General features: G+C 52.9%; 6 protein-coding genes across 6 annotated transcripts; 3 read left to right on the top strand and 3 right to left on the bottom strand.

Annotated features, from left to right (window-relative positions):
- Positions 1-1,644: 1,644 nt before the first annotated feature.
- On the bottom strand, positions 1,645-2,829 carry J4E90_005347 (uncharacterized protein; the record flags this gene model as incomplete). The annotated part of the gene is made up of 1 exon (XM_051434901.1): positions 1,645-2,829. One exon carries the CDS (start codon positions 2,827-2,829, stop codon positions 1,645-1,647), a length of 1,185 nt encoding a protein of 394 aa, XP_051290925.1.
- Positions 2,830-3,649: 820 nt separating this feature from the next.
- Positions 3,650-4,852, bottom strand: J4E90_005346 (uncharacterized protein; the record flags this gene model as incomplete). Its single annotated transcript, XM_051434900.1, has 1 exon — positions 3,650-4,852. One exon carries the CDS (start codon positions 4,850-4,852, stop codon positions 3,650-3,652), a length of 1,203 nt encoding a protein of 400 aa, XP_051290924.1.
- A 943-nt stretch (positions 4,853-5,795) lies between these two features.
- J4E90_005345 (uncharacterized protein) lies at positions 5,796-8,713 on the bottom strand (the record flags this gene model as incomplete). Its single annotated transcript, XM_051434899.1, has 3 exons — positions 5,796-5,870; positions 5,922-6,245; positions 6,293-8,713. The coding sequence occupies 3 exons, from the start codon at positions 8,711-8,713 to the stop codon at positions 5,796-5,798; spliced, it is 2,820 nt and encodes a 939-aa protein (XP_051290923.1).
- Positions 8,714-11,338: 2,625 nt separating this feature from the next.
- Positions 11,339-13,560, top strand: J4E90_005344 (uncharacterized protein; the record flags this gene model as incomplete). Its single annotated transcript, XM_051434898.1, has 2 exons — positions 11,339-11,692; positions 11,815-13,560. 2 exons carry the CDS (start codon positions 11,339-11,341, stop codon positions 13,558-13,560), a joined length of 2,100 nt encoding a protein of 699 aa, XP_051290922.1.
- A 942-nt stretch (positions 13,561-14,502) lies between these two features.
- J4E90_005343 (uncharacterized protein) lies at positions 14,503-17,335 on the top strand (the record flags this gene model as incomplete). The annotated part of the gene is made up of 3 exons (XM_051434897.1): positions 14,503-15,048; positions 15,097-15,804; positions 15,854-17,335. 3 exons carry the CDS (start codon positions 14,503-14,505, stop codon positions 17,333-17,335), a joined length of 2,736 nt encoding a protein of 911 aa, XP_051290921.1.
- Positions 17,336-18,327: 992 nt separating this feature from the next.
- Positions 18,328-19,514, top strand: J4E90_005342 (uncharacterized protein; the record flags this gene model as incomplete). Its single annotated transcript, XM_051434896.1, has 2 exons — positions 18,328-18,641; positions 18,698-19,514. 2 exons carry the CDS (start codon positions 18,328-18,330, stop codon positions 19,512-19,514), a joined length of 1,131 nt encoding a protein of 376 aa, XP_051290920.1.
- Positions 19,515-23,082: the final 3,568 nt, after the last annotated feature.

Genomic DNA, 23,082 nt, shown 5'->3' with positions numbered 1-23,082 from the left:
TGGTGTTTAGGGGAAGTCGCCGGGATGGAAAGTTTCGCTCGCCGAGTGGGCCGAGGTTCACAGATCAGGTTAGCACTAACCTGTTTCTAGCTTCATCGTATTTCGTTCTTCGTTTCTCGTTCGCGTTGCTGCCGTCCGCAAAGCCTCTCTACTACTTTTTCCTCGCCTATAATATCAATCCCTTGATGCAATTGGCCAATTCCAATGGCCCTGAAAAGAAAAGCGCACTCGAAATCGCGGACGGGCTGTGCCACGTGCAAACGCCGCCGGATCAAGGTACGAAGCACGTCGTACTACAACCTACGTTCTGACGCGCGATAGTGCGACGAAGCAAAACCGCGATGTTCGCATTGCGTGAGGCATGAGGTTGCCTGTGTATACCCAGAATACATTCCCGTGCGAGCCAAAAGTTCGATTGAACACGCGTCTTCTCGTGCTCAAACACCGGCAACTCCGAACGCATTCCAGCTAGCGTCCCCTCAGAACGACCCTTTCGCAGCGAGCACACCATGTTCGGAAACCCAGATCATCCCCTCATTCTCTCTAAAAGATATGTCCCTATTGCATCACTGGACAATGGCCACCAGTCTTTCCATACTACCCGGCGTGCCGGCAGTCACCCAGCTGTGGCAGGTGGTCTTCCCAGAAATAGCATACAAACATGCATATATGATGCACTGTCTCATCAGCCTCTCCGCTTTACATGTTGCGTATCTCAATCCTGACGACAGACGCGCAAATCTCCATATCGCAGCGCATCATCACACCGTCGCTCTCAGCGGATTTAGAGCAGATATCGACACGATTGGCCCGCACAACGCTGAAGCACTCTTTGCTACTTCAACTCTAATGTTCTTCTACGCTTTCTGTACCTTTTCCAAGCTTTCAGACGCCAACGCGGATAAACAGCAAGATAATGACAGTACCAAGGATAGCCTATCAATACGGACATCGCGTATTTTGGGTGCAGAATGGATACCTCTTGTTCGCGGTATTCAGGCTGTGATAGGCCCTATCTACGAACATCTCAAAGAGGGCCCTTTACGATCAACGCTCTATCTAAAGGACTGGGATGATGTAGATCCCGATATGCAGCCGGGACCGGATGATCAGCACGTGGTGCGCATCAAGCAAACGTGGGCTGACGATGGAAATAAGGCAATATACGACGAGACGCTGTATTTGTTGAGGAAGATGAGTGCCTGGGTCCTTCATTTCCGGAAAACCTGGGAAGATCAACAGGAGGAATGGGGATATAACGGTAGTTGGTCTGCTGTAAGTTGCTGAACCTTGCTCTCCAGGTCTACTTGACACTCTTACTGACTCACGGCTTTTGTCGCTATTGGCACAGCCGTTCGTTTGGTTGTCTTTAGTACCGAAAGAATACTTCAAGTTGCAGCAACAACGGCAGCCATTAGCTTTACTCATCTTTGCTTACTTTGGCGCACTGTTAGAACAGCTTCACACAGGTTGGTGGACGGCAGGTTGCGGCACGAGCATAGTAGGTGTAGTAGATGACTTCCTAGGATCCTACTGGGCAGAGTGGATGGAATGGCCAAAACAAGTGGTCAACCAACAGCAACAGCGGCAAACATCCGAAAACCAAAGCACCGTTATCCCATAACTCGATCGAGAGACGCATTCTCAAGCCACGATACCCAAAGCCTCGTAAACGGTTGCTATAAACTCCGACGTCCTCGGATTGCCCATACCACCCTTGCCTTTCTCATTCGTCTGCCCCAACCCGGCTGCATCCATCTTGTTCATCACATATCCAAACGTCATCTTCCTATCCGCGTCAGCGATAACCCGGCTTCCGCCCCAACCACCCCAAGTCACCGCCCGTCCCAGTGGCAGATCAGCCATTATGCTTCCTTCAGCTGGCAGCCCAAATCCTAGTCCAAGACGGACATTCATCGGAATAACGAGGTCCTTCTCGGAATGTTGCTGCGTCGAGAAGATCTGATCAAGAGTCTTGCCAGAGAGGAAAGAAGGGTTTTCCAAGGAGATGACGGACATGAGACGAACGAGAGCGCGCGCATTACTGTATCCGTTCGCCGCACCAACGACCGAACCCCTCCAGACTGGTTGGTTGGCCCAGTCAGCGTCCATGCCGGGGTTGATGCCCATAGACTTGAACATGATACTCTTTGTATCAATGGCCATGCCCTCCATATTCTCTTGGTGTTGTGGCGGGGGAATAATATCGGCGACCCTGTGCCACTCCTTCTCCGGGACACCAAGTTGAAAGTCCGCCGCGAGTGGACGAGACAGTTCCTCGGCGATGAACTCTTGCATTGGCTTCCCGGTTACACGACGGATCAACTCGCCGAGGAGATGGCCCATTGTGAGTCCGTGGTAGCCGTTTGCGGTACCGGGTTCCCACCACGGCGCCTGTTGCTCCAACAACTTCGTACTCTTTTCCACATCGCACACATCCTCGATTGTAACGGGCCCCTCCCACCCACTCACTCCACTCGCATGCGAAAGAAAGTGGCGTACTTCCACGCCTTCCTTCCCATTCGCGGCGAATTCAGGCCAGTATTTGCACACCTTCTCGTTCGGATCTAGAAGACCCCGGTCGATGCACAAGAGAGCCGCCAGCGCGCAGATGGTCTTGCTAGACGACCAAATACATGTTATAGTGTCCTTCTCCCATGGTCGTGTTCGGGCTTCATCTGCGTAGCCGCCCCAGAGATCGACGACTTCTTTCCCGTCGAGATTGACGCAGATGGAGGCGCCGAGCTCTTCGCCCGAGTCGAGGTAGGATTGGAAAACGGACTTGACTTTGGCGAAGCGAGGGTCGCATGTTCCTTGGACTTTGGCCATGGTGATGGGAGGGGGTAAGGAGTAGGCTTGGATTGGTATATCGTGATGTGGTCGTATCGAGGTGATGTTGGTTGTGAAGACGTAGTATGAGTTTACTTGTAGACCAGATGCTCGAACTGTGAATGATGGATTCGAGCAACCAGACGAGCAGTACTTGTACTTTCTACATTTCACAATGGCATCGTCTCCCAACCTGACGGGGAAAAGCCCACTCGGTCCGCCGTATAGACCGTATAGCCATCGGCTGCGGAACGTCCGTATTCCGAACTCAGAGCGCGGACTAACAAGGACGACGAGATTAGACGTGGTATGGAAGCGCCCAAGTTACTGCGTTGCGCTACATCTACGCGTAGTTTTAGAGTTGCCGCATCCTGCTGCCGCTGTAGTCGGACCACTCCTCGGCCGACGCCAGCTCCTTATTAGCGGCATTCCGTAGTTCCTTGTGCGGCGGCTTCGGTGGTACTCCACTACCAAGAGATACTCCGCATATCCACAAGCTGCGGAAGCGGAGTCGAAGTCGTCCCGCAATTGACATCAATTGGATGCATGGCTGCATATAGATAATCAAACTATGATTGAGCGCAAGTGAAAAGTGATCATCTAGGCACTGATGGTATGTATGTCATTTTCTGGCACGGGAACACCAGCTTCTTCAGGTTTCACACAAGCATCGTTTTATCACTCTAGATACGGAAAACCACTTTTCAATCCGGATAATACTACTACATCCCAAGTCCGTGAGCACGAGGAGGACCGCAGATCCCCATACGCCTCAACACCATCACTCCATGCCATCTCAACTCATCCCCGTCCCCTAGCCCTACTTGAGAAACTTACTGACAAGCCCCTTCCCACCCTTGATCAAATTCTTAACCTCCCTCTTGATATCATCCGTCGAGTTGCCGCCCTGATGTCCCGGCTGCATGAATCCCCCACCTGCACCGCCCTCCCCACCACAATGGCCCTGACCACCACAAGTACCACCAGGACAACCTTGGATGAAATGCTCAACCTCGCCGCAACATCTGCCACACTCACCCGAGCCCATAAACGGACCTCCTTGACCCCATCCCACGCGCATAATGCGGGCTTTACGACCTTCCCATCCAGTCTTCGCATCCGTGGCGTGGAAGCAGCCCCAGACCTCTGGGCCGCCGGGCCCGTTGACGAGAACGAAGTTGCCGTGTCCTGGACCATAAGGCGGAGAGTCATCGCGAGCGGCTTTGAGAAGGGGTTTGTTAGATTTAGCCCAGGAGTGCGGATCAAGCGGGTGGCCACCGGTGTAGTACAGAATGTTCATTTTGTATTCGTGTGTCCAGCTTCCCGCGCAACTGTACACAAGACCCATCCAACGGCCGTCCGGCGAGCAGAGGAACTGCGGGCCCTCGTTTATGCCGCTGGTGCCTGAGAACTCGAATTGTAGGTCTGGCGTGCTGATGCGAATGGGGTGGCCTGTACATTCTGTCGGCGAGACCATTTCGATGATGAAGATTTCTTGACGCGACTCGTCAGCGTGCGTACCGAGGGGCCAGCCTGAGTAGACGAAGAGCATGGAGCCGCCTAGTGTGACGACTGTACCGTCGATTGCCCATTGCTCTTCGGGCAGACCGCCTAGTCGGCCGAAGAAATTCCATTTACTTGGCTCCAGAGGGTCTTCTTCTGAGGGTGGTCCTGCTAGCACAAACATGCGATGCGACTTGTTGCCATGCTTAGGGTCGTCGGCCGCGAAGTAGACATACCAGCGACCATGGATGGAATGCAGTTCAGGTGCCCACAGGTCGGCGGAGTAGGGCTGGTCTGGCGGAGGACGCCAGATTACGTTCTTCTTGCACTTCTTCTCAAAGTCGAAGAGTGAGTCCGCGGACCAGATCTCGATGTGGCCGCCGCAGGTAAAGGTCATGTAGTACGTGCCTTTGTCCCAGAGTACATACGGATCCGCACAGCTGCTGCTCGTGATGGTGAGGATCGTATCATGGTATTGAGGTCTTTGTGCAGGCCATGCTGGCTGCAGTTGTTGCGCCATGCTGTCGTGGCTCTTCCCTTTTGCTCCTGGCCCCAGACTTCAGCGACTAGTGGGTATCGTTCGAAAGGGCCACAGAGTCCGTGAGAGAAGTTGATGCGTTCTCGGATGGAGCAAAGGTGCCAGCTACTGTAGCAAATCTAGATCGTTGACTGCACTAGGTATTAGACGTGGCTGTGCCCATGTGATCTCTGCTCCAAGGCGCACGCGCGTAACAGCTGTATGATGACGTCATCGCGTACACTCACTTTCCCGGTCCAGCACTACACAGCCGGACTGCTTCACCTTAAGCAGGTGCGTATGGGGACGGACCGAAAGGCTGTGGAGGTGTGATGCGGAAAAGTTGGCAATTATTGCCGAGGGGTAAACAGGGTCCAATGTGGCAGTGAAGTGGGGGAAGGTGCAAGCCACAGGTCTGATTGCCACGTTTTTGCACGCACTATCAGTATGGAAGGGTGTTCAGCATTCTTGACTGTGATGTGATTATACTGTTACCTAAAGTTCTTCCTAGCCCGGCTACATTACTATACAACAGCCCGTCCATGATCATAGTACCTCATAACTCAGCCAAGATGGTCCGATTATCCAAGGTGGCTGAAGCGCATGCCCGGAAGTCATGCCCACATTAGAGCCCGACAGAAGCCCATGTATCCGTCACCGCCGCAATAAACACTAATAATATTTCCTGTAAAGAGTCCAAATCTTTACATGCTCTGGTGCCCTGCCCTTGAGTCGAAGACTGGGTATCCAGCATTGCCAACGACTTTAGCCAAGAAAGCACAAATCGGCGAATGTCGTAAGGCATTGTGAAAGAAAAGCACCGTAAACGCCGTGCCAGATCCAAAAAGACCAGGAACGGCAAGATCGAGTCCAATAAATAAGTTGCGTTGAAGGTATATAGTGTGATGGCATTATACGTTGAATGAGTGTGCGTCAATGTTTCACACTATAGCTCTGTTTTGAGCGTCTGGTCGACAGTAAGTTCGCCAGACTCGATGCGGTCCACGCGAAGTACGAGCTCCTGTATTGCCATTAGTATGTTGAACATTACGGTTGCTGTTGTAGCGCTTACCTTGAGAGCTCTAGCGGTCTTGAATGCAAGTGGCGGAATCCTGTCGCGACCTCCACCGTTGATGTCGACAGCAAGCATACTCTGTCTGCATTCATCGAGCACCTCTACTACGGGAAGCGCGTGCTTTTTCAACGCAGGGTTGGAAAGCTGATTTACAGCATCATAGGTCTTATTACCAGTGTCGTCGACTGCTTGCGAGATATCCTGGATGTACTCGTAAATTTGTTGCTCGTCACCTGGCGTAGAATCAGGGTTCGAGCGGATGAGGTTGACAAGCGGCTGTATGCTCTGGACGAGGAGTGCTGTCTGATCTTCAAGGTAATTCTGCCAACGTTAGTAGATGTTGACTACTGGTATTGGTTGGAATGTACCTTGAAATCGAGCATACCGCTATCGCCTGCGCCATTAGTACCGTTCATGGCTCCGCTTTGCCCGTCGTATCCGCTGTAGGGAGAGCTGTAGGTGCTGTACCTGGTAGTGTCACTGCTGCCGCCTTTCCTGCTACGACTGCGCTGGTGACCATATGCCGAGGTCGCACCGCTGCTGTTGGTATTGTCGTTGGTGTTGCTCGGCGAGTACGCACTGTAGTTGTTGTTCCCAGCCGGCTTTAGTGGCATCGGCCTATCAGCATCCTCATCGTCTGCCTCAAGCTCGTCTTCTGGTGTAGGTCGCACTTTGACGTGTTTGACCAGCTCGACAACAGCTGTTGACAAATGACTAGCTGCAGCGTCCAAGAGACTGACTGGTGACAGGCCGCCGGATGCCGTGTGGTTCTTGGTAGCAGTAATGAGGTTGTTAGCCGTGGCGCTGACGCGAGACTTGAGCTTTGCTTGCTGCTTCTCAGGGCTTGCAAAGAGGTCGCCGCTCACACTGCTGGTGGGAGACTGGACCTGTGACAGAGAAGTGCTGTCAATGTCACCCGTAATGGCTCGTACACATTTGACGACATGGCGCATACTCTCGAGAGTCTGCTCTGAGTTTGCTCTTCTCGCAGTCTGCAGCAGCTCATCAATGCTCAGCTGGAACTTGGTGATGTGAACATCCTTGACCAATCCGTCTGGTGTGGTAAAGGCAGCATCGCGGGTGATGTTGGTTTGGTTCAGGGACATGAGCTGTTGTAAGCCCATCGAAGATGCCTTGAGGTTTCGCAGTTGTGTCTTTGCTTTGGCATATCTTGACTTCCAGTCTTTAAGATCCGCCTCGAGTGATGACACTTGACTCGCCATTTGCTCTTCCTTCTCGGCCGCGGCATCGCTGCGGGCAGAAAGTTCCCTCATTTCTTGCAGGAACATGGCTGCGTCTCTTCGTACTTCTTCAGCCACCTGCTGTTGTTCGCTCAACTCCCGTTCGAGCTCCTCGCATCGTTGTCGCCATTCACCGTCTCCATCGTTGTGCGCTTGCTGAGGTGCTCGAGACTGGAGATCTGCGATCTGTTCACGGAGGCTGCTCTCGACATCTTCGTTTTCGTTGCGCAATCTATCTATCTCGGAACGAAGTGAAGAGTTGAGATTCTCAGCCTGTTGAACCTTTTGTTCAAGCGAATTCCGAAGTTGATCCCACTCCGCACGTTCGGAAGCCGAGGCACCGTCGCGTGTCTTGTCGGTGTCTTGGAGTCGCTGCAGTTCGTCGTCCTTGCTACGTATGGTAGTTTCCAGCGAGCCAATCTTCTCCTGCAACTCAGCCACTTGGTTTTGCAGATCTGCGGTCATCTTTTCCTGTGCCATGCTCATACTTTTCGCGCTCTTGTTCGTCTGCCGCCTGGCAGCAGCACCTTCCAGATTGAACGCATCGTCGTCATCTGCTCCGCTGTCATCGTCATCTTCGACCAGGGTTCCTTTGTTCGGCACAATCGTGTTTGACTGGAACGTCTTCGGCAGTGGCCGCCCGAACGAGCCACCCGACCCATTTGAACCGGGCCGCAGCCCGCCTGGTGGACCTGGGGGCCCTCCTTGGGGTCCGCCCATGGGTCCGCCCATTGGAGGTCCCCGATAGCCTGGCCCTGGCGGAGGTCGTCCGCCCATGCTGTTCGGTGTGCCGCCTCTACTCGGAGGCCCTCTGTTACTTATGCGGCTCGCGATGCTGCCGTTGGGGCTCGAGGATCGTGGGGGGATGTCGCCGCCGGTGAAGCGCGGGAATCTGCGCTCGAGTTCGTAGAAGACATCGGTCGCGAGTTGTCGGAAGCGCTCGAGAGGCAGCGTGGAGAGCTTTTGTCTCGCCTGGTTACGTTTTGGGTGGAAGTTGTTCTTGGGTAGGAGATATTTGGGGGTGTCGTTGCCAGGCGCACCTGGGCCTCCCCGCTTGCGGTCCTGCTCTCTGCGTATCGACTCATCATATACGTCGGTGCTGAGCTCCTGGAACTGCACAGCAGACAGGCGGGTCAGCTTGTCCTTGGCACGGCTCGGGCGCGGGTTGCCCTTCTCGTCATTGAGATACGGCCCCAAGTAGGCCTTGAGCACTCTAAAATGTTCCGACATGGTCTCCTCTAGCGCTTGCATTTTCCTAGGGTCTATCATGGGCCGCGTGTTTTCATTGATGCTGGAGGCGTACAGGCCTGTACCGTCGCTCGATCGGCCTACTGAGCTGGGCGGCGAGGGGTTGCCATTGCCGGTGCCAGGGCGCATACCATTGAGCATGCCGCCATCGGGGTTGCTGGGCCCGTATGTGTTGGGAGGGATGGTCGGCGAGTACGGATTGTCGCCGCCAATGTTCCGGTAGCCGTTGATGGGCGACCACTCTTGGCTGTCGGTGGAGAGGGGCGATAGGGCGCCATTGCGGGTGTTCATGGCATTCATCGTGGTTGCGTCGCGTTTCACCCCGCGGGTTGCCGCTGTCACAGGGATCGTATCCGTATCGGGGCGTGTTAGTGGGCTTCAGATGGGAGCGAAGGTTTGCAAAAGCAGAGAGCGTGGCGGGCGGCGAGGGCTGCTGGTGAAACTCTAGGCGTGGTAGGAGTCGACGGGCGTTCGGCAATGTTCCGAAGTGCGATGCGGTGAAGGAGCGAATGCAAACAAAGCAGTGCAGCACGTCAGCCAGCCAAGGGAGTGGAATGCACGCCAGCGGTCTAGTCAAAGAGGCCGAGGTGCGGTGCGAAGAGAGCGACAATCAGAACCAGAATATTACTACGAGTATGCAGGAACCCAGCAGCCGGGGCCATTGACACTTATGAGGCTGCCCGCTGCTGTTGTCCAATGTCGGTGATGCTGCCCCTTTCGCGCGGCCTTGGCTGGGGCATTTAGGCGCTAGCTAGCAGCCAGGCGGGCGGCATGGCAAGGGCGCTCAACACTGAAGCCGTCGACGCTCCCCGTGGTGTTTATAGCGGGACCTGGTAACAGTGAATGTCGCATTCAGCCTGCCCTGGGAGTCCTGTCCTGCCAGTCTTATGGCAGGCAGCGGTACCATGAACGTCGTGATAGAGGTCCGCGTTTTACGAAGAGATTGCCATGGCCATCCCGGCCGTCGGGTCTGGCCCGGCGATCATGGGCCAACACTGTGGAGACTGAACTAATTTCGTACAGCGAATACGCAAATTGATGGGGTATAGAACAGTCTATCATATACAGACTACCATGTAGAAATAGAACATATGATGCCACGCGTCTCGCTGGTGGCTGTTCCCAGTCGACGCCTCTCCCGCACGCCATAGAGCAAGTGCACCCTTGCCAAGCCACAACACGTGCGCATCTCAGTCACGTGTCAACCGCCGACCCTCGATCTCCTCCGAACCGTCCCTAACGAGCTCTCTTGATCTTCGAAGGCGCTTGGTTCCGGCATTCTGGACAGAGCCAATCCCCCAATGGCTCTTCCTTGATGCCCACACACTCCCAGTGGAACCACTGATACCGACAATTGTCGTTATCGCAGGCCACCATATCGCCGAAGCTAACGCGCTGGCATGTGCAGTACTTGGTGTCATCCGACTCATCTTCCTCCGCATCGCCGCCCCCCATGCCTGACATATCTTCGTCTTCGGTGCCCGCTTCACTTGCCACGCTCTCATCGTCCGCCGTCGTCGATGGCGATGCTCGTGACCCACCCTTGCGGCGTTTCTTGTTGACCCCAGACTTGGCGGTAAGGGCCGCCTTGCGCAGCGGTTGCTGTGGTTTCGCCTTTTTTACTGTGAGTGCATTCTTTTGCGGCCGGGGTCCTACGCTGCCTGCGCGCGATCCAGGTGTGGACGGTTTCGGGGTCCCGGGCCCTATGGACCCTTGCCGGCCCAGGTTTGAAGATGCTGCAGGGAGAGGGCCAATGCTTCCTGTCGGTCGGCGACGCTTGCTGTCGCTTCCTGCCGAGAGTTCACGCTCCTGTCGCGCGTTCGCCTGTATGGCACTCTGCTGGTTTGTGAGTCGTTGTTGGTTCAACAGCGCCTGTGTTTGCATGCTCTGCAGCGATGGATTCATCCTCGAGTTTAAACCTACATTTGTCGCATTAGTAAGTCGTGCGATGGCAGCGGCCTGCGCAAGGTTTGGAGCACCACCGCCGTTGCCAGACACAGGGAGCAGCGGTGTGTTGGACCCTGTATTCGACTGCGACGCTGGTGGCACCAAGTTACCTGGAGAGTTCCTCAGAAGTGAAGGCATCTCCGGGTCAGTAGGTATTGAACCATCGTTTTGCAGGTCTCGCAATTTGATATCGAGTCGCTTTACGTGACGGTCGAGCTGGGTCTTGTGAGTAGATGTAACCATAGTCGTTACCGATTACATACCAGCGCAGCAGCCTTGTCGACAAGTCCTATCTTCTCCTCTTGCAGGATCTGTGCCTTCTCATAGTTTGCCATGATGGTTTTCGAATATCCAGCCTCTTTTGGGTTCTCGACTAGGCTGCCGTTGAGTTTGATGAATTTTTGTATGCTGCCATCGCGTTGCTGTATGCCAGACTTCAGTTCTTGGATTTGGTTGTCCTTGGCCTGCACTTCTTCGTAAAGATGGGTAATCTCTGCCGGGAGATTTGCAACTGCGACTGGTTAGTCGTGAAATCGCGCAAAATGCCCTAATCAAATTTACCATCATGTATGAACTGTTCGAGTACTGTTGCCGCATCCTCTGCGATAGCCATGTTGAGACTTCAGGTACGCCGTATGGCTAGGCTATCGACGCGTGTGGCGATGTTCGTGTTGAGGTATGCCGCGCGCAGCCAGGACGCGGGTGATAGCGACTTTGAAATGGCGGACAGGCAGATCAGGCGTTATGTGCCCCGTTGCACTTGCGACTTTGATGGAAATCGATGAGGGCTGATGGCTTTACAAGTGAAGGAGCCGTGTCGCAATGAAGGAAATGACAGTGCGCAAAACTTTTCCGCAGACTCTTAATTTGACCGCACTCAAATTTCAGTTCTTAACCTTTTCTCGCGTCTCGACCGGGTTATTTCGTGAGTTTAGCTGTTGCGACAGACTATCGGAGTCGTGTTGCAACGCGTCGGGCATGCAGGAACGGCCGCTGACAAAGAGGCTAGATTACGTGTTCGGCAAGATGCAGCGCTATCACACCCAATCAGACGACGGCACCGAAGACGAGCCCGTCTCATCCACCACGAACGAGCCTGGTTCCGACGATGACAACTACGACCGGGAGGACGACTTGACTGAAGACCAGGGCCGACTGCCATATAGCCACGATCCCACTGGTACAGGCGTAGACCTGAAGCTCGCTACGCTTCTCAACGGACCACAGTGGCAGAAGCCAAATCCGTACACACGCCGCGCAGCTAGAGTAGACTACAGCCTCAAGAAGAAGCCTTCGCAATCTGCCCAAAAACGTCCTCCACGAAAACCAAAGGTATGCGCGCAAACGTTGGTTCCAGAGACCTCTGCACACTTTCGCCATGGAAGATTTCGTGTTCACTGGTCTCGGGACCCGTCCAAGCTCCAATGTTCCCACAGATGTACTAACAGCCGCAGTACCTTGCAGCGGACGACAATCGAGCTCCGCCCCCCGTACCTGACCCTGATACTTTAACACGCTGGAACGACAGCCGGAAAGAGGAATTAAAGCCCCACTCGTTTATCAATACTTTCGTTAGCACCAAAGACGAGGTAAATCGCTGGATCTACGAGGGTGCCCCAAAGACACGCTCTATTGGCGAAGACTTTCTAGAGGGATTTCAGGACTCTTCACAAATCTTTCGCGACATGCGTGTCACCGACTACGCGCCGCCCAGCGGTCCCAGCAACATCGTGCAGGAGTACCTCTCTCCCGACGATCCTTGGGTCGCCAACTACCAAGATTTCAAGGTGCTCACTGATGCCGAGAAAAGAGAAGTGATTGCCCGCGAGGCCGAGGAACATGGTCTTGAAAGACCAAAGGGCTGGGATGTGTCCTTCCACTACAATCCGCACGTCGAATATCATCACTTTGGCAGCTCACATCCAATGAAGCCATGGCGTTTAACGTTGACGAAACAGCTCGTTCTTGCGTATGGACTAGAATATACTATGGACTTATTCGAACCGAAACCAGCGAGCAAGGATGACCTTGCTATATTCCATGACCGCGAATATCTAGACTATCTCAGCATGATCACACCTCAAAACGCGCAGCCTGAAGATCCACAGTACATAACATATGGCTTCGGCGGTGAATCAAACGACTGTCCGGTGTTCGATGGACTTTGGAACTACGTATCGCTCTACACTGGAGCTACGATGAGTGCTGCATACAACCTGATCAACAATCAATCCAATATTGCCATCAACTGGTCCGGAGGCTTACATCATGCGAAAAAGAATCTCGCGTCTGGATTTTGCTACGTCAACGACATCGTCATAGCGATACAAACGCTACTCTCGCGGAACCAACGAGTCCTGTATATTGACATTGACGTTCATCACGGCGACGGTGTCGAGCAAGCGTTTGAGTCTACAGATCGTGTTTTCACACTCTCGTACCATAAATACGGCATTGACAAACACGGCTACCCATTCTTCCCGGGTACAGGAAACATCGACGAGACAGGTCCCGTAGACCCCAGAAATCCCGGCAAAGCTCACAGTTTGAATATACCCATTGATGATGGCATCGACGATGACCAGTACAAATGGCTGTTCAAGACAGTCACAGGCGCCGTAATCGACAAGTATAACCCGCAAGCCATTGTTCTCCAATCCGGAGCCGACTCTCTTGGTGGCGACCGCCTCGGTCGTTTCAATCTCAACATCAAAGCGCACGGCTACTGTGTCGAAACCGTAAAAGCCTACGGTCGCCCTCTACTTATCATCGGCGGTGGTGGCTATACACCTCGCAATGTCGCACGAACATGGTGCCACGAAACTTCCGTTTGTGTAGGCGCGACACTCCACAACGAGCTACCCGCCCATGTTCCCTACCTCCAAGCCTTCAAAGGAGCTGAGAACGGCGATGGTGTTCTATACCCGGATCTGCACAACACAAAGCGACATGACAACCTGAACTCACAGGCCAAACTGCACAAGCTAGTCGAGCAAGCGCTAGAGAATTTGAGGTACTTGGAGGGCGCACCTAGCGTGGTGGTGGATACAAAAGGCATACCCTTGGAAGAGCTCATGCGTGTCAGAGAAGCGATCGATCGGGAGATGGAGGAAGAGGCAGAGGAAAAGGCGCGCCTCTCCGTCGAGAACAGTAGGCGCAAGAAGGAGAAGAATATCGGAGGCCGCGGTGAGCGAAGGTAGGGTTGGATACCTTTGCTGTGTTAGGATGGCATGCAACATTTTGATGACGGCCCATCTACAAGGCGTTTAGGAAAACATTGGAGTCAAGGGGAGGATACGCTTTTCGCGATACCCATCACGAGCACTTGGATAATCTATGCTAGGCAACACTCTGTACGGATATGCCATGTCTGTTCTCGGAAAAGTCCTTGGATGCATGCATGTCGGATTAAGGCGGACTTGCGGAGATGATTGGTAGCTCCGAATTTTTGACCGATTCCTCGCAGTCCACGGGACGCGGACAGACTTACATTGGTAGCACATCGTGAACCCTGGTCCTGTTCCAAATCACCTTGTGACGTGTTGTTTCGACTTTTCTGCTTGATGCATTGGCAGGTCTCCGTGGGCCCCGACATAGTTCTACGGTGATGTGTCGATTGAGTTCCAACTTGGACTAAGTCGCGAACGATGTGCTGCACACGGGTGGCCTGACTGGAATGACTCAGAGAGCACTTTAGGCATATGGGGTTTGTAGTAATCTGACTGCAACGGGCCGCCTGACAGGACTGCTGTTGGTTATCAGATGCTCAGTCCCAGCCGTGGATGACGTTGCGTCGGTTTTAGTCGGGCGTAAGGCATAATGTGCGCTGCTTCCTCCGCAGGTTTGCAAGTCAACCAATCGACTTTCCGTCTCTTTCCCAATCTTTCATGATTGACCAGCCTGATCTGCTCGGGCGTTGATGCGCCATAGTTTGATTCGCCAGAGACTGCATGCCCCACCGGGAATGTTCCGCTTCGTACTGGGTTCGTAAACGGTGGTCGGAGAGTGAAGTTGGGTCAGCACCGACAATCGACCAGGGTCTCGCCGCAAGAGTCAAGCCACACGGAGGTGCGAGTGTCAAGAGTGAGAAGACGTCTGGGTGAGAGAAGAGACTATTCCCAGTGTCATCCACCTCTCGTACAATGTCGGACAATACGCAGCAGAGCCAGAGTCCGCCCAATGACACACACAGGCCAAGCGGCAGCATCAGCGGCCCCTCACCCGGTGGTGGTGCTGGGCCGACGCCAAACCCCCGGTCGTGCGTAACCTGCCGCAGGCGCAAAGTCAAATGCGACAAAAAGAACCCGTGTTCCAACTGTACACGCGCCAAAATCGACTGCATCTTCCCCGGACCTGGACGTGCGCCGCGCAAGAGCAGGAAACCACCAGATGCCGAGTTGCTCGAGAGGCTGAGGCGCTTGGAGGGCGTCGTCACCAGCCTGAATGCCCAGGTGGAGGGCCACGAGCAGGAAGCCGCCGACCGTGAGAAGGAGCGACACAGCAGCACGAGCGAAGAGGGATGCCCCAACGGGAACAGCGGCGTAAAGTGGCCTGCCAAGCAGCATGGCGCAAAGGTCGCGACAGACAACAGCGTCGAGGGTCTCGAGAGCCGCTTCGGACGCCTGGTGGTTGAGAATGGCCGGAGTCGCTATATCAACAACTCCTTCTGGGCTTCCCTGAACAACGAGGTATGTACGAAAAACTGGCTAAACAGTAACTACGCTGATGCATCCCAGGTCGAAGATCTAAAGGCGATCCTCATAGAGAACGACGACGACGAAGATGACGCACAGTCGCCCGAATCGTCCAACATGTCCTCGGCCCAGGGCTTCATCTTCGGCTACAGTTCCTCAAACGTCGATATGCACGCGCTGCATCCTCCCGAGCCACAAGCGCGCCAGTTCTGGGAAGTCTACAAGGAGAACGTCGAGTCCTTAGTCAAGGTCTTGCACATTCCCACCTTCGAGCCTACCGTCTTCGACGCCTTCGCACATCCCGATAAAGTAAGCAAAGGGCTGGAAACGCTCCTGTTTGCCGTATACTACGGCGCCGTAACAAGCTCCACCACGGAAACCTGTCTGGAAAGATGGGGAGAAGACAGAGCTACACTGCTGAATCGATATCGATTTGGACTGGAACAGGCCCTGGCGAGGGCAAACTTCCTCTACTGCGATGAGGTTATCATACTGCAGTCGTTTGTCATCTTCCTCGTCTTGATGCGGCGCAACGATGACGCGCGCAAGATCTGGACGCTGACTGGTCTGGTTGTACGCATCGCGCAGACGCTCGGAATACACCGTGATGGCAGCCACTTCGGTCTGCCACCATCCGAGATCGAGATGCGAAGGCGGCTTTGGTGGCAGATTTGTATTCTCGACGCGCGATCCTCCGAAGACCATGGCTGCGATCCCACCATTGTGGAAGCTCAGTTTGACACCAAGATGGTAAGTCTTTTTGGCTCAAGTCCCACACATATATGCTTATACCTCGCAGCCCCTCAATGTGAACGACACAGATATACACCCCGACATGACCGAGTTCCCCGAAGAGCGACAGGGCTTCACAGACATGACCTTCTGCCTCCTCCGCTTCGAAATCGCTCACATCATGCGCCGCATCGCATACATACCTCCGGGACCCGCTAGGTGTACCGAGTACTTCGCTGGCATGACGATCGAGCAGAAGGAGAAGTGGATAACAGAGTGCCACCAGGCCATGGAAAACAAATACCTCAAGAACTGCGACATGACTATTCCGATTTGTTGGGTTACGGCGACAATTTCCAGGCTCATCATGAGCAAGATGTGGCTGATAGTATACCATCCATATCAGCGAAAAGATGGGGGTGCGACGTTGCCTCAGGAAACCAAGGACAAGCTCTTCATTACCTCGCTTGAGAATGTGGAGTACTCCATGCTGCTCGAGACCGAAGCGCGAACTATGAAATGGGGCTGGCTCTTCCGCACGTATGTGCAATGGCACGCCATCGCCTTTCTACTTTCTGAGCTATGCGTCCGCACCAAAGGCGAAGCTGTGGAGCGCGCGTGGAGGGCCCTAGAAGCCACAGCGGGCCGTTGGTGGTTCCCGCTCAACGACGCTTCGCCACTCCGCAAAGGCCAGCAAGGAACTCTGTGGAAACCGCTCAGAAAATTGCTCACGAAAGCAAGGGCTGCGCGAGAGCGAGAATTGGCTCTTGAGCGGGCTAGCTTGGCTATTCGAAGCGGGCAGTTTGGCAACAGCCCATTCTCGTTCCAGATGCCCTCTGCGCAGAGTCAGATGAACCAGTCAGGAGTGACCACATCACAACAAGATGCCGACATCCTGGACAGCATGCTGCGACCTGCTGCACCGAAGTTGGGAGACATGCCTAGCACTGAACTTGGAAGTTGGCCGAACAGCCCTACGCAAGCCAAATCGCGAAATAGCCCGCTGCAGAATGGAGACGGCATGAGTGGGCAACGACAATTACCGAATGGACCAGCAAACGGCACACGAGGTCACAGCAATAGCAGTCCTGGGAAGGAATTCGGCGACTTGTTTGAATTCGGCCTTGACAATGTGATCAACGACGTCATGGGTGCTGGCGGAGTCTACGACGGCACAACCGTAGACTTTCCAAACTTCGCTGCCCCGTCCACGACCTCGCAACCTCCTCGCTCAAACGCCACCACTTCAATACATCCATACGGCACACATGGCGCGCGTCCACCAACAGCGGCGAATGGCTACCCCACGTTTGGCGACGGCATGCTTCCAACCACCAACATGGATTTCAGCATCGACAACGCCGGCAACACTGCTTTGAATGGCATGCTCATGGGCGGTAACGGGCAGCAGCAGCAGCAGGTTGACGACGCCGTTATGATGGACAATGGTGACATGGACTGGACGCTTTGGGACGACATGGTTACTCAGTATGGTCACGGGGGCAACCCGTCGAATCCGGCTAGTACGGCTTTAGTAAACTGGTTCTGAGGTAGTATTTCAAACAGTAATGTTTTCACGAAGCTATGATTGGCGTAGATATCGGCGTTTGGTGGGGAAAGAGCTCTACTCCGTCCTACATGAGCGAGCGAACGAACAGGCGGTTTGTTATATCTTGTGCTAGAGGTGTATTTCCTAAGCACCTGGTGTTCGCTGTATGCAGCTCAGGTAGGTTGGGGAGGATTACTTGATTGTATCCTGTCATATAATCAATCTCAAGACGCCAACCTACCTATAGTCGTATACAGCGAATACAAGGGGTTTTGGAATTACATCTGGATTGCGATTATACCTTGTACTCGATACACTCAAAATGCCTTTTTAACCATTCCACCAACCAGCTACATTTCCTTGACTCCCAGATAACATGGTGGAACCTAGCTAACTAGTACACACCCTGATGTCAGCATGTACACACCGGTGATGCTGGTCGGTAAACACGTAAGAATGCGACAGGGATAAGGCGCATATATATACCACGTGGAGGCTCTGATTGCGTAGTGCAGCTCTTGGTATCGATAACCTTATCTTCACCGCTTGCCAGCGGCTTGTTGCCCCACGTCCTCTTTCATGCACGCCACGTTACGTGCGCTATATGTGCGAGTGTAATACAACATCGTTTCTTATTTGAATGTTTCCGTTGTTGAAAACATCACAGCCTCTTTGAGACATCTGTCTGTCGCTTCTTCATCTGGTTTGCAGTGGACACAAGGAGACCTGCGAGTAAGCAGTCGGAAAGAAGGAGATCTAGAAGGCTGCGATATTAAGCAAGTGTACCCGAGTGTCTGGTTCTCGGGTTTACATCACTTTTAGGGTCTTGAGAGCGGAGTGCGAGACGAGAGAGTGCCTTTTAGAGCCAGCGAAATCGGCGGCTGCTTCATTTTACTCTCTGCACTTCGGCCATCGATAAACGTTTGCTTTCATACTGTCTTTCTACTCGCATATTCATCGCATCTGAGCATTTATACATTCGACGATAAACCATGTCATCCGCAACGCCAACACCCCAAGACTCTGGGCTGCCCGCGCCTGCAACACCACACGAAACCTCACCTTTGGCATCGAACGCTTCGTCTGCGTCAAAGCCAACGATACTTCACCTTGGCGACGATATCCGGTGGAACCATGACTTGTACGCAGAGCTAAACAACAAATTCAACATCATAAGAACGTACTCAATGTGCAGAGAAGACTTCAAACAAGCGCTCAAAGAGAAGAAATGGGGCGATTTCGTAGGCATGTACCGACCCTTCTGGAACACAGGCGGTGAAATGGGGAACTGGGATGAAGAACTCATGTAAGTCCACCACCATCCCCTCCCCTCCTAACCCCACGCACTAACCCTCCCCCAAGCGACCTCCTCCCCTCATCCTGCGAAATCTACGCCTCAGCCGGCGCAGGCTTCGACTGGGTAAACACGCAGTACCTCGCCTCACACGCAGGAACCATATACTGCAACAGCGCCTCCGCATGCACCGAATCCGTCGCCGACGCCGCCATCGTACTAATCCTGTCCTGCTACCGCGCAATCACCTGGTCCTTCCTCGCAGCGCGATCGTGCGACCCAGAGCAGTTCCGCAACGCGAACCAGAACATTGCGGCCGTGACGCACAATCCCAATGGCAGCACGCTCGGTATCGTGGGATTGGGCCGCATCGGTATGCGTGTTGCGGAGAAAGCTAGTCGCGCTTTTGACATGAAGATTGCTTATTACGATGTTGTGAGGATGGAAGAAAGGGAGAAGGAGATTGGGGCGAGGTGGTGTGCGAGCCTGGAGGAGTTGCTGTCGTCGTCTGATTGCGTATTACTTGCTACGCCGTTCTCGGGGGACACGCTGCTTTCGACGAAGGAATTCGCGCAGTTTAAGAAGGGGGCGAGGCTTGTGAATATTGCGAGGGGCAAGTTGGTGGACGAGGAGGCGCTTAATAAGGCGTTGGATGATGGGATTGTTGGGGCGGCGGGGCTGGATGTTCATGCTAATGAGCCGCATGTGAATGAGAGGTTGGTCCAGAGGAATAATGTTATGGTGTTGAGTCATACGGCGGGTGCGAGTGTGGAGAGTCATGTTGGATTTGAGAGGTTGGGTATGGAGAATTTGTTGGGGTGGTTGGAGAAGGGGAAGGAAGGGTGTTTGAGTGCTGTGAATTTGGCGTGGTTGAAGCGGGAGTGATGGACTATAGATGTGTCTGCATTTTGTGTTTCTTTTGTCGATCTCTGATGCATATGTACTGATTTTATCTCCTGATCACATCAAATCTTCCTTGACAGTCCGCTTCACACTCTCAGACTGACATATAGCGTTTTTCTTTGCCTGTTCTTCTTCTCTTCTCTCTTCTATATACTCATGCACTCCTTTCCGAAACGCCTATCTTATCATGACATCGGCAACGATATTTGACTCGGGAATGTTCGACCTTGTGGGTCTTATCGATCGATACGGCCCAGTTCAAGCGTCTATCTTGCAGCAACTCGAGATCAGGGATATCATAGCCTTGTCTCGCGTCTGTAAAAAGCTAGGGCATGTGTATGAAACCACCATCAAAACTCAATACGACATCAACAAAGCATTGAAACCGTTTTTCGCTTCACCGGTGGAGTTTCGCAATATCCAAGCAGAAACTGATGCAATCATCAGCAACACCACTGCACTCTACTTTTTCGTTCGCAGACATTGCACAAAGCAAATGATGATCTTTGTTCGAAGAGGCTCTTCAACTATGAAAATGCAAGCATACCTAGAGAAGGATGGATGGGTTAGGCCTGAGATCCCGCCGCCACTCGAAGACTGCGATGAAGTACGCCCTTTCTAGCTGAATCTGCTTTGAGGAAAACGCGTAGGGCTAACAAATGACAGTTATATCACTACGAGAAGCATGTTCACAACTGCAGGCAGAAAGAGAAATCACATCCGTCATGCGATTGCCCTCATTTGGCCCTCCTCAGCACCTGCGATTCCCCGCTTTGCGCTGCTTTGCTCGAGCCCTCGGTAACCGAAGCCCTCAACATCATCACTTGGTCACACGCATACTCCCTTCTACCCTATCCGACTTTCATTCTTCAACGCTCGTTTCTCCTGAAAAATGCAGCGGATGGTTCACTAGATCGTCTCGCACGGCTCCTGAAGACAAAGAAGCGTATTCTCGATCTACCCACCGAGCCTCTAGATATACGCGATGCACAAAACTGTACAGTCTCAGAGCATCAGCCGGTGTTGACGTCGCTTGTAGATTATGGCCATCGTCGCATCGGCGATAATCACACATGGACGATAGCGCTTAATGTTGACGGCATTCGCCAACCAACCAAACCCGATATAACGACCACTCACGCAAGTTTTCGATTCCTCCCAGTGTTCTGTCCACCTCCTGTCGAAGATCATCAGGGAAGACTCCGCTTTTCCCCATCTCACTACAAACTTTCCACTCACGTGGTCACAGCCCCATGTTTGAAGTATGAGTACCTCATCGATCCAACAGATTGTTCACATCCAGCCCAATTCATCGTTCCGAGGCGGTACAAAGATATTAGTTTGATGCAAATCGAAGCTCTCCAGAATGATGAGAAACCGCCAGGTTGGTACGTAGGTGACTTGGACATGAGCAGGTTAGACCATGGTTGGGATGAGTTTGGGTGCGCTGTGCCGGCGGGATGGAAGTGGTACGATGATGAGGTTCAAGGGTTACTGAAGGCGCGTTGGAATTAGGGGAAACTGAACACACTGGACCTCGGGAGCCTATAGTAACGCCAGATTCTATGCTTCGCTTGTTTTCTCTTAGTGTAGTCTGCAGATCTGTTTTGAATCGCAGTATTCGTGAGTGGCTCGCCAATTGTGGGCCGTGTCAGAATCGTGGTAGACCTTCGTATGGTGGCGCGCAACCATGGTTTCGTGTTCTACTTTTCGCTGCGTCATGCCATTATCTCCGGTGTCCAGTTGTATAAAGTGCCGCAAAAGTCTCTTTCTCCATGCTTCTCATTCCCATCTACGTTCAAAAAAAAAGACCACATCTCATCACAATTGACATCACCTTACTCAACCGGCGAGAACCACTGTATCTACTTCAAACCGATCTCGCCAGTACCCAGTCACAAGATGTCGAGACGCTGTCAATATCTCACTGGGACAGGATTACCGTGCAGTAAACCCTCGCAGGTCGCACCCTGCCCTTGGTTCGAGACGGCACCCGGAGCCTGCTCCGAGCATCACGGCCAGCCTTGGAAGTTTCGCATCATGGATCTTCCCCTCGAACTTCGCGAGATGATCATCAGCTATTATCTTCCTGAGAGTATCAGGAAAAGGTTGCCGGTGGCCCAGCGAGACGAAAACACGGGATGCGGGAGAATCCTAAACATAATGCTCGCCGCGAAGCAAATCAGCAACGAAGTTCGCACAGTGCTCTACAAACAAAAATTTTTCGAGGTAAAAATCGACATAGTCTCGATGGATATTCGACTCTGCAACCAGCCTTTCAAATTGGCGCCCTGTGGAAAGATGCTCAACAATCAGAAGCACCCCCAAAATGCACACTTCAACACCAACTTTTGTGCTATCGCCAAGAACATCAGAAAATTCGTCGTCTTTATCAAGCTCGAATTCGATTGTTGGCAACTTCAGACAAACCAACAGCGCTTGCGCAACGGCATAAAACTATTTCTGGAGATGATTGCAAGAGATCCCAGTGATAAGAACAAAGAACATAGGACTCTCGACGTAAAATTCTGTCCGATTCCCTGTACATGGTTGGACCCCAAGCGACAAGCACACTCTGCGGTCCTAGAAACAGCGCGAGAGGTCGTGGATACTTTCCAAAGTCTTGAGGATGTCTCGATGAACTTGTGCTTCGAAAACCTTTACATCAAGGCATATGGCTTCGAAAGTGGGCGGTTGTGGGCGAGGCGTGTGTCATACAGCACCCGGAAAGAGCGAGGCAGGTGGGTTGTGGATGATGGAATAGAGGCTGTGGCATGCTTGTGAGGAGATGAGGCGCAAAGCCACAAAGGCTGAGAGAGCAAGTGCAAGTACTCGTTTATTGCTGACCGCGTTGGGAAGTATCGAAGGTTTAAGATGATGCGGGGCACCACGTGCAGAACAGCGCAAATCTCCTATCATCAACAGCACACTCTTATCTAATCCGAGTCCAACCTCTCTCATCGCACAAGACCTTCAAGAATTCGAGTGCCATGACGCGCGAACAACCCACAGAAAGCGGAAAGCGGCCGTTGAAGCTTGCGACCAAACCTATGACGTCAGTTTCGATATCGTCAAGTACATCTGACAAGGGGGATTTGGCATTTAGTCTCGAGCATAAGAAGAGCAAGGGTAAGTTATAGGTGCTTGAATAGCTGGTTTTCAATGCTGAGTAGCGGAATAGTCACAACGTTCAACCCTCTCCTCTCACCATCGCCATTGCTGGAGCCAAAGGTGTTAGAGCGCAGGAGCAAAACGCTGGCTCATCGGTAGAAGAACTTAGTACAGACAGCGGAATATCGAGTAGTTCAGAGCAGCAGGCGCAGTAATCACAACGACAGAGAAGAAATATTGTGAGTTCAATATGCATTTCGCTGAAAACATTATAATACACTATGCACGTTTTTGCTACCCAATCTCAATCATCGCCCATTCTCCACTATCCATGCAATCAATGATGCGATGATGCAAAAAACGCCAAATCCCTAGGAACGCCGTCAGAGGGTATACTCCTACTCAGATACACTCCTCCTTTTGTTGTACATCGTCCCGT

This window comes from Alternaria incomplexa (assembly GCF_024043165.1).
Source record: "Alternaria incomplexa strain BMP 0042 chromosome Unknown scaffold_7, whole genome shotgun sequence".
Classification (NCBI taxonomy): domain Eukaryota; kingdom Fungi; phylum Ascomycota; class Dothideomycetes; order Pleosporales; family Pleosporaceae; genus Alternaria; species Alternaria incomplexa.
Note: the sequence above shows the minus strand (reverse complement) of the source record. Positions and strands in the feature narration are given on the sequence as shown.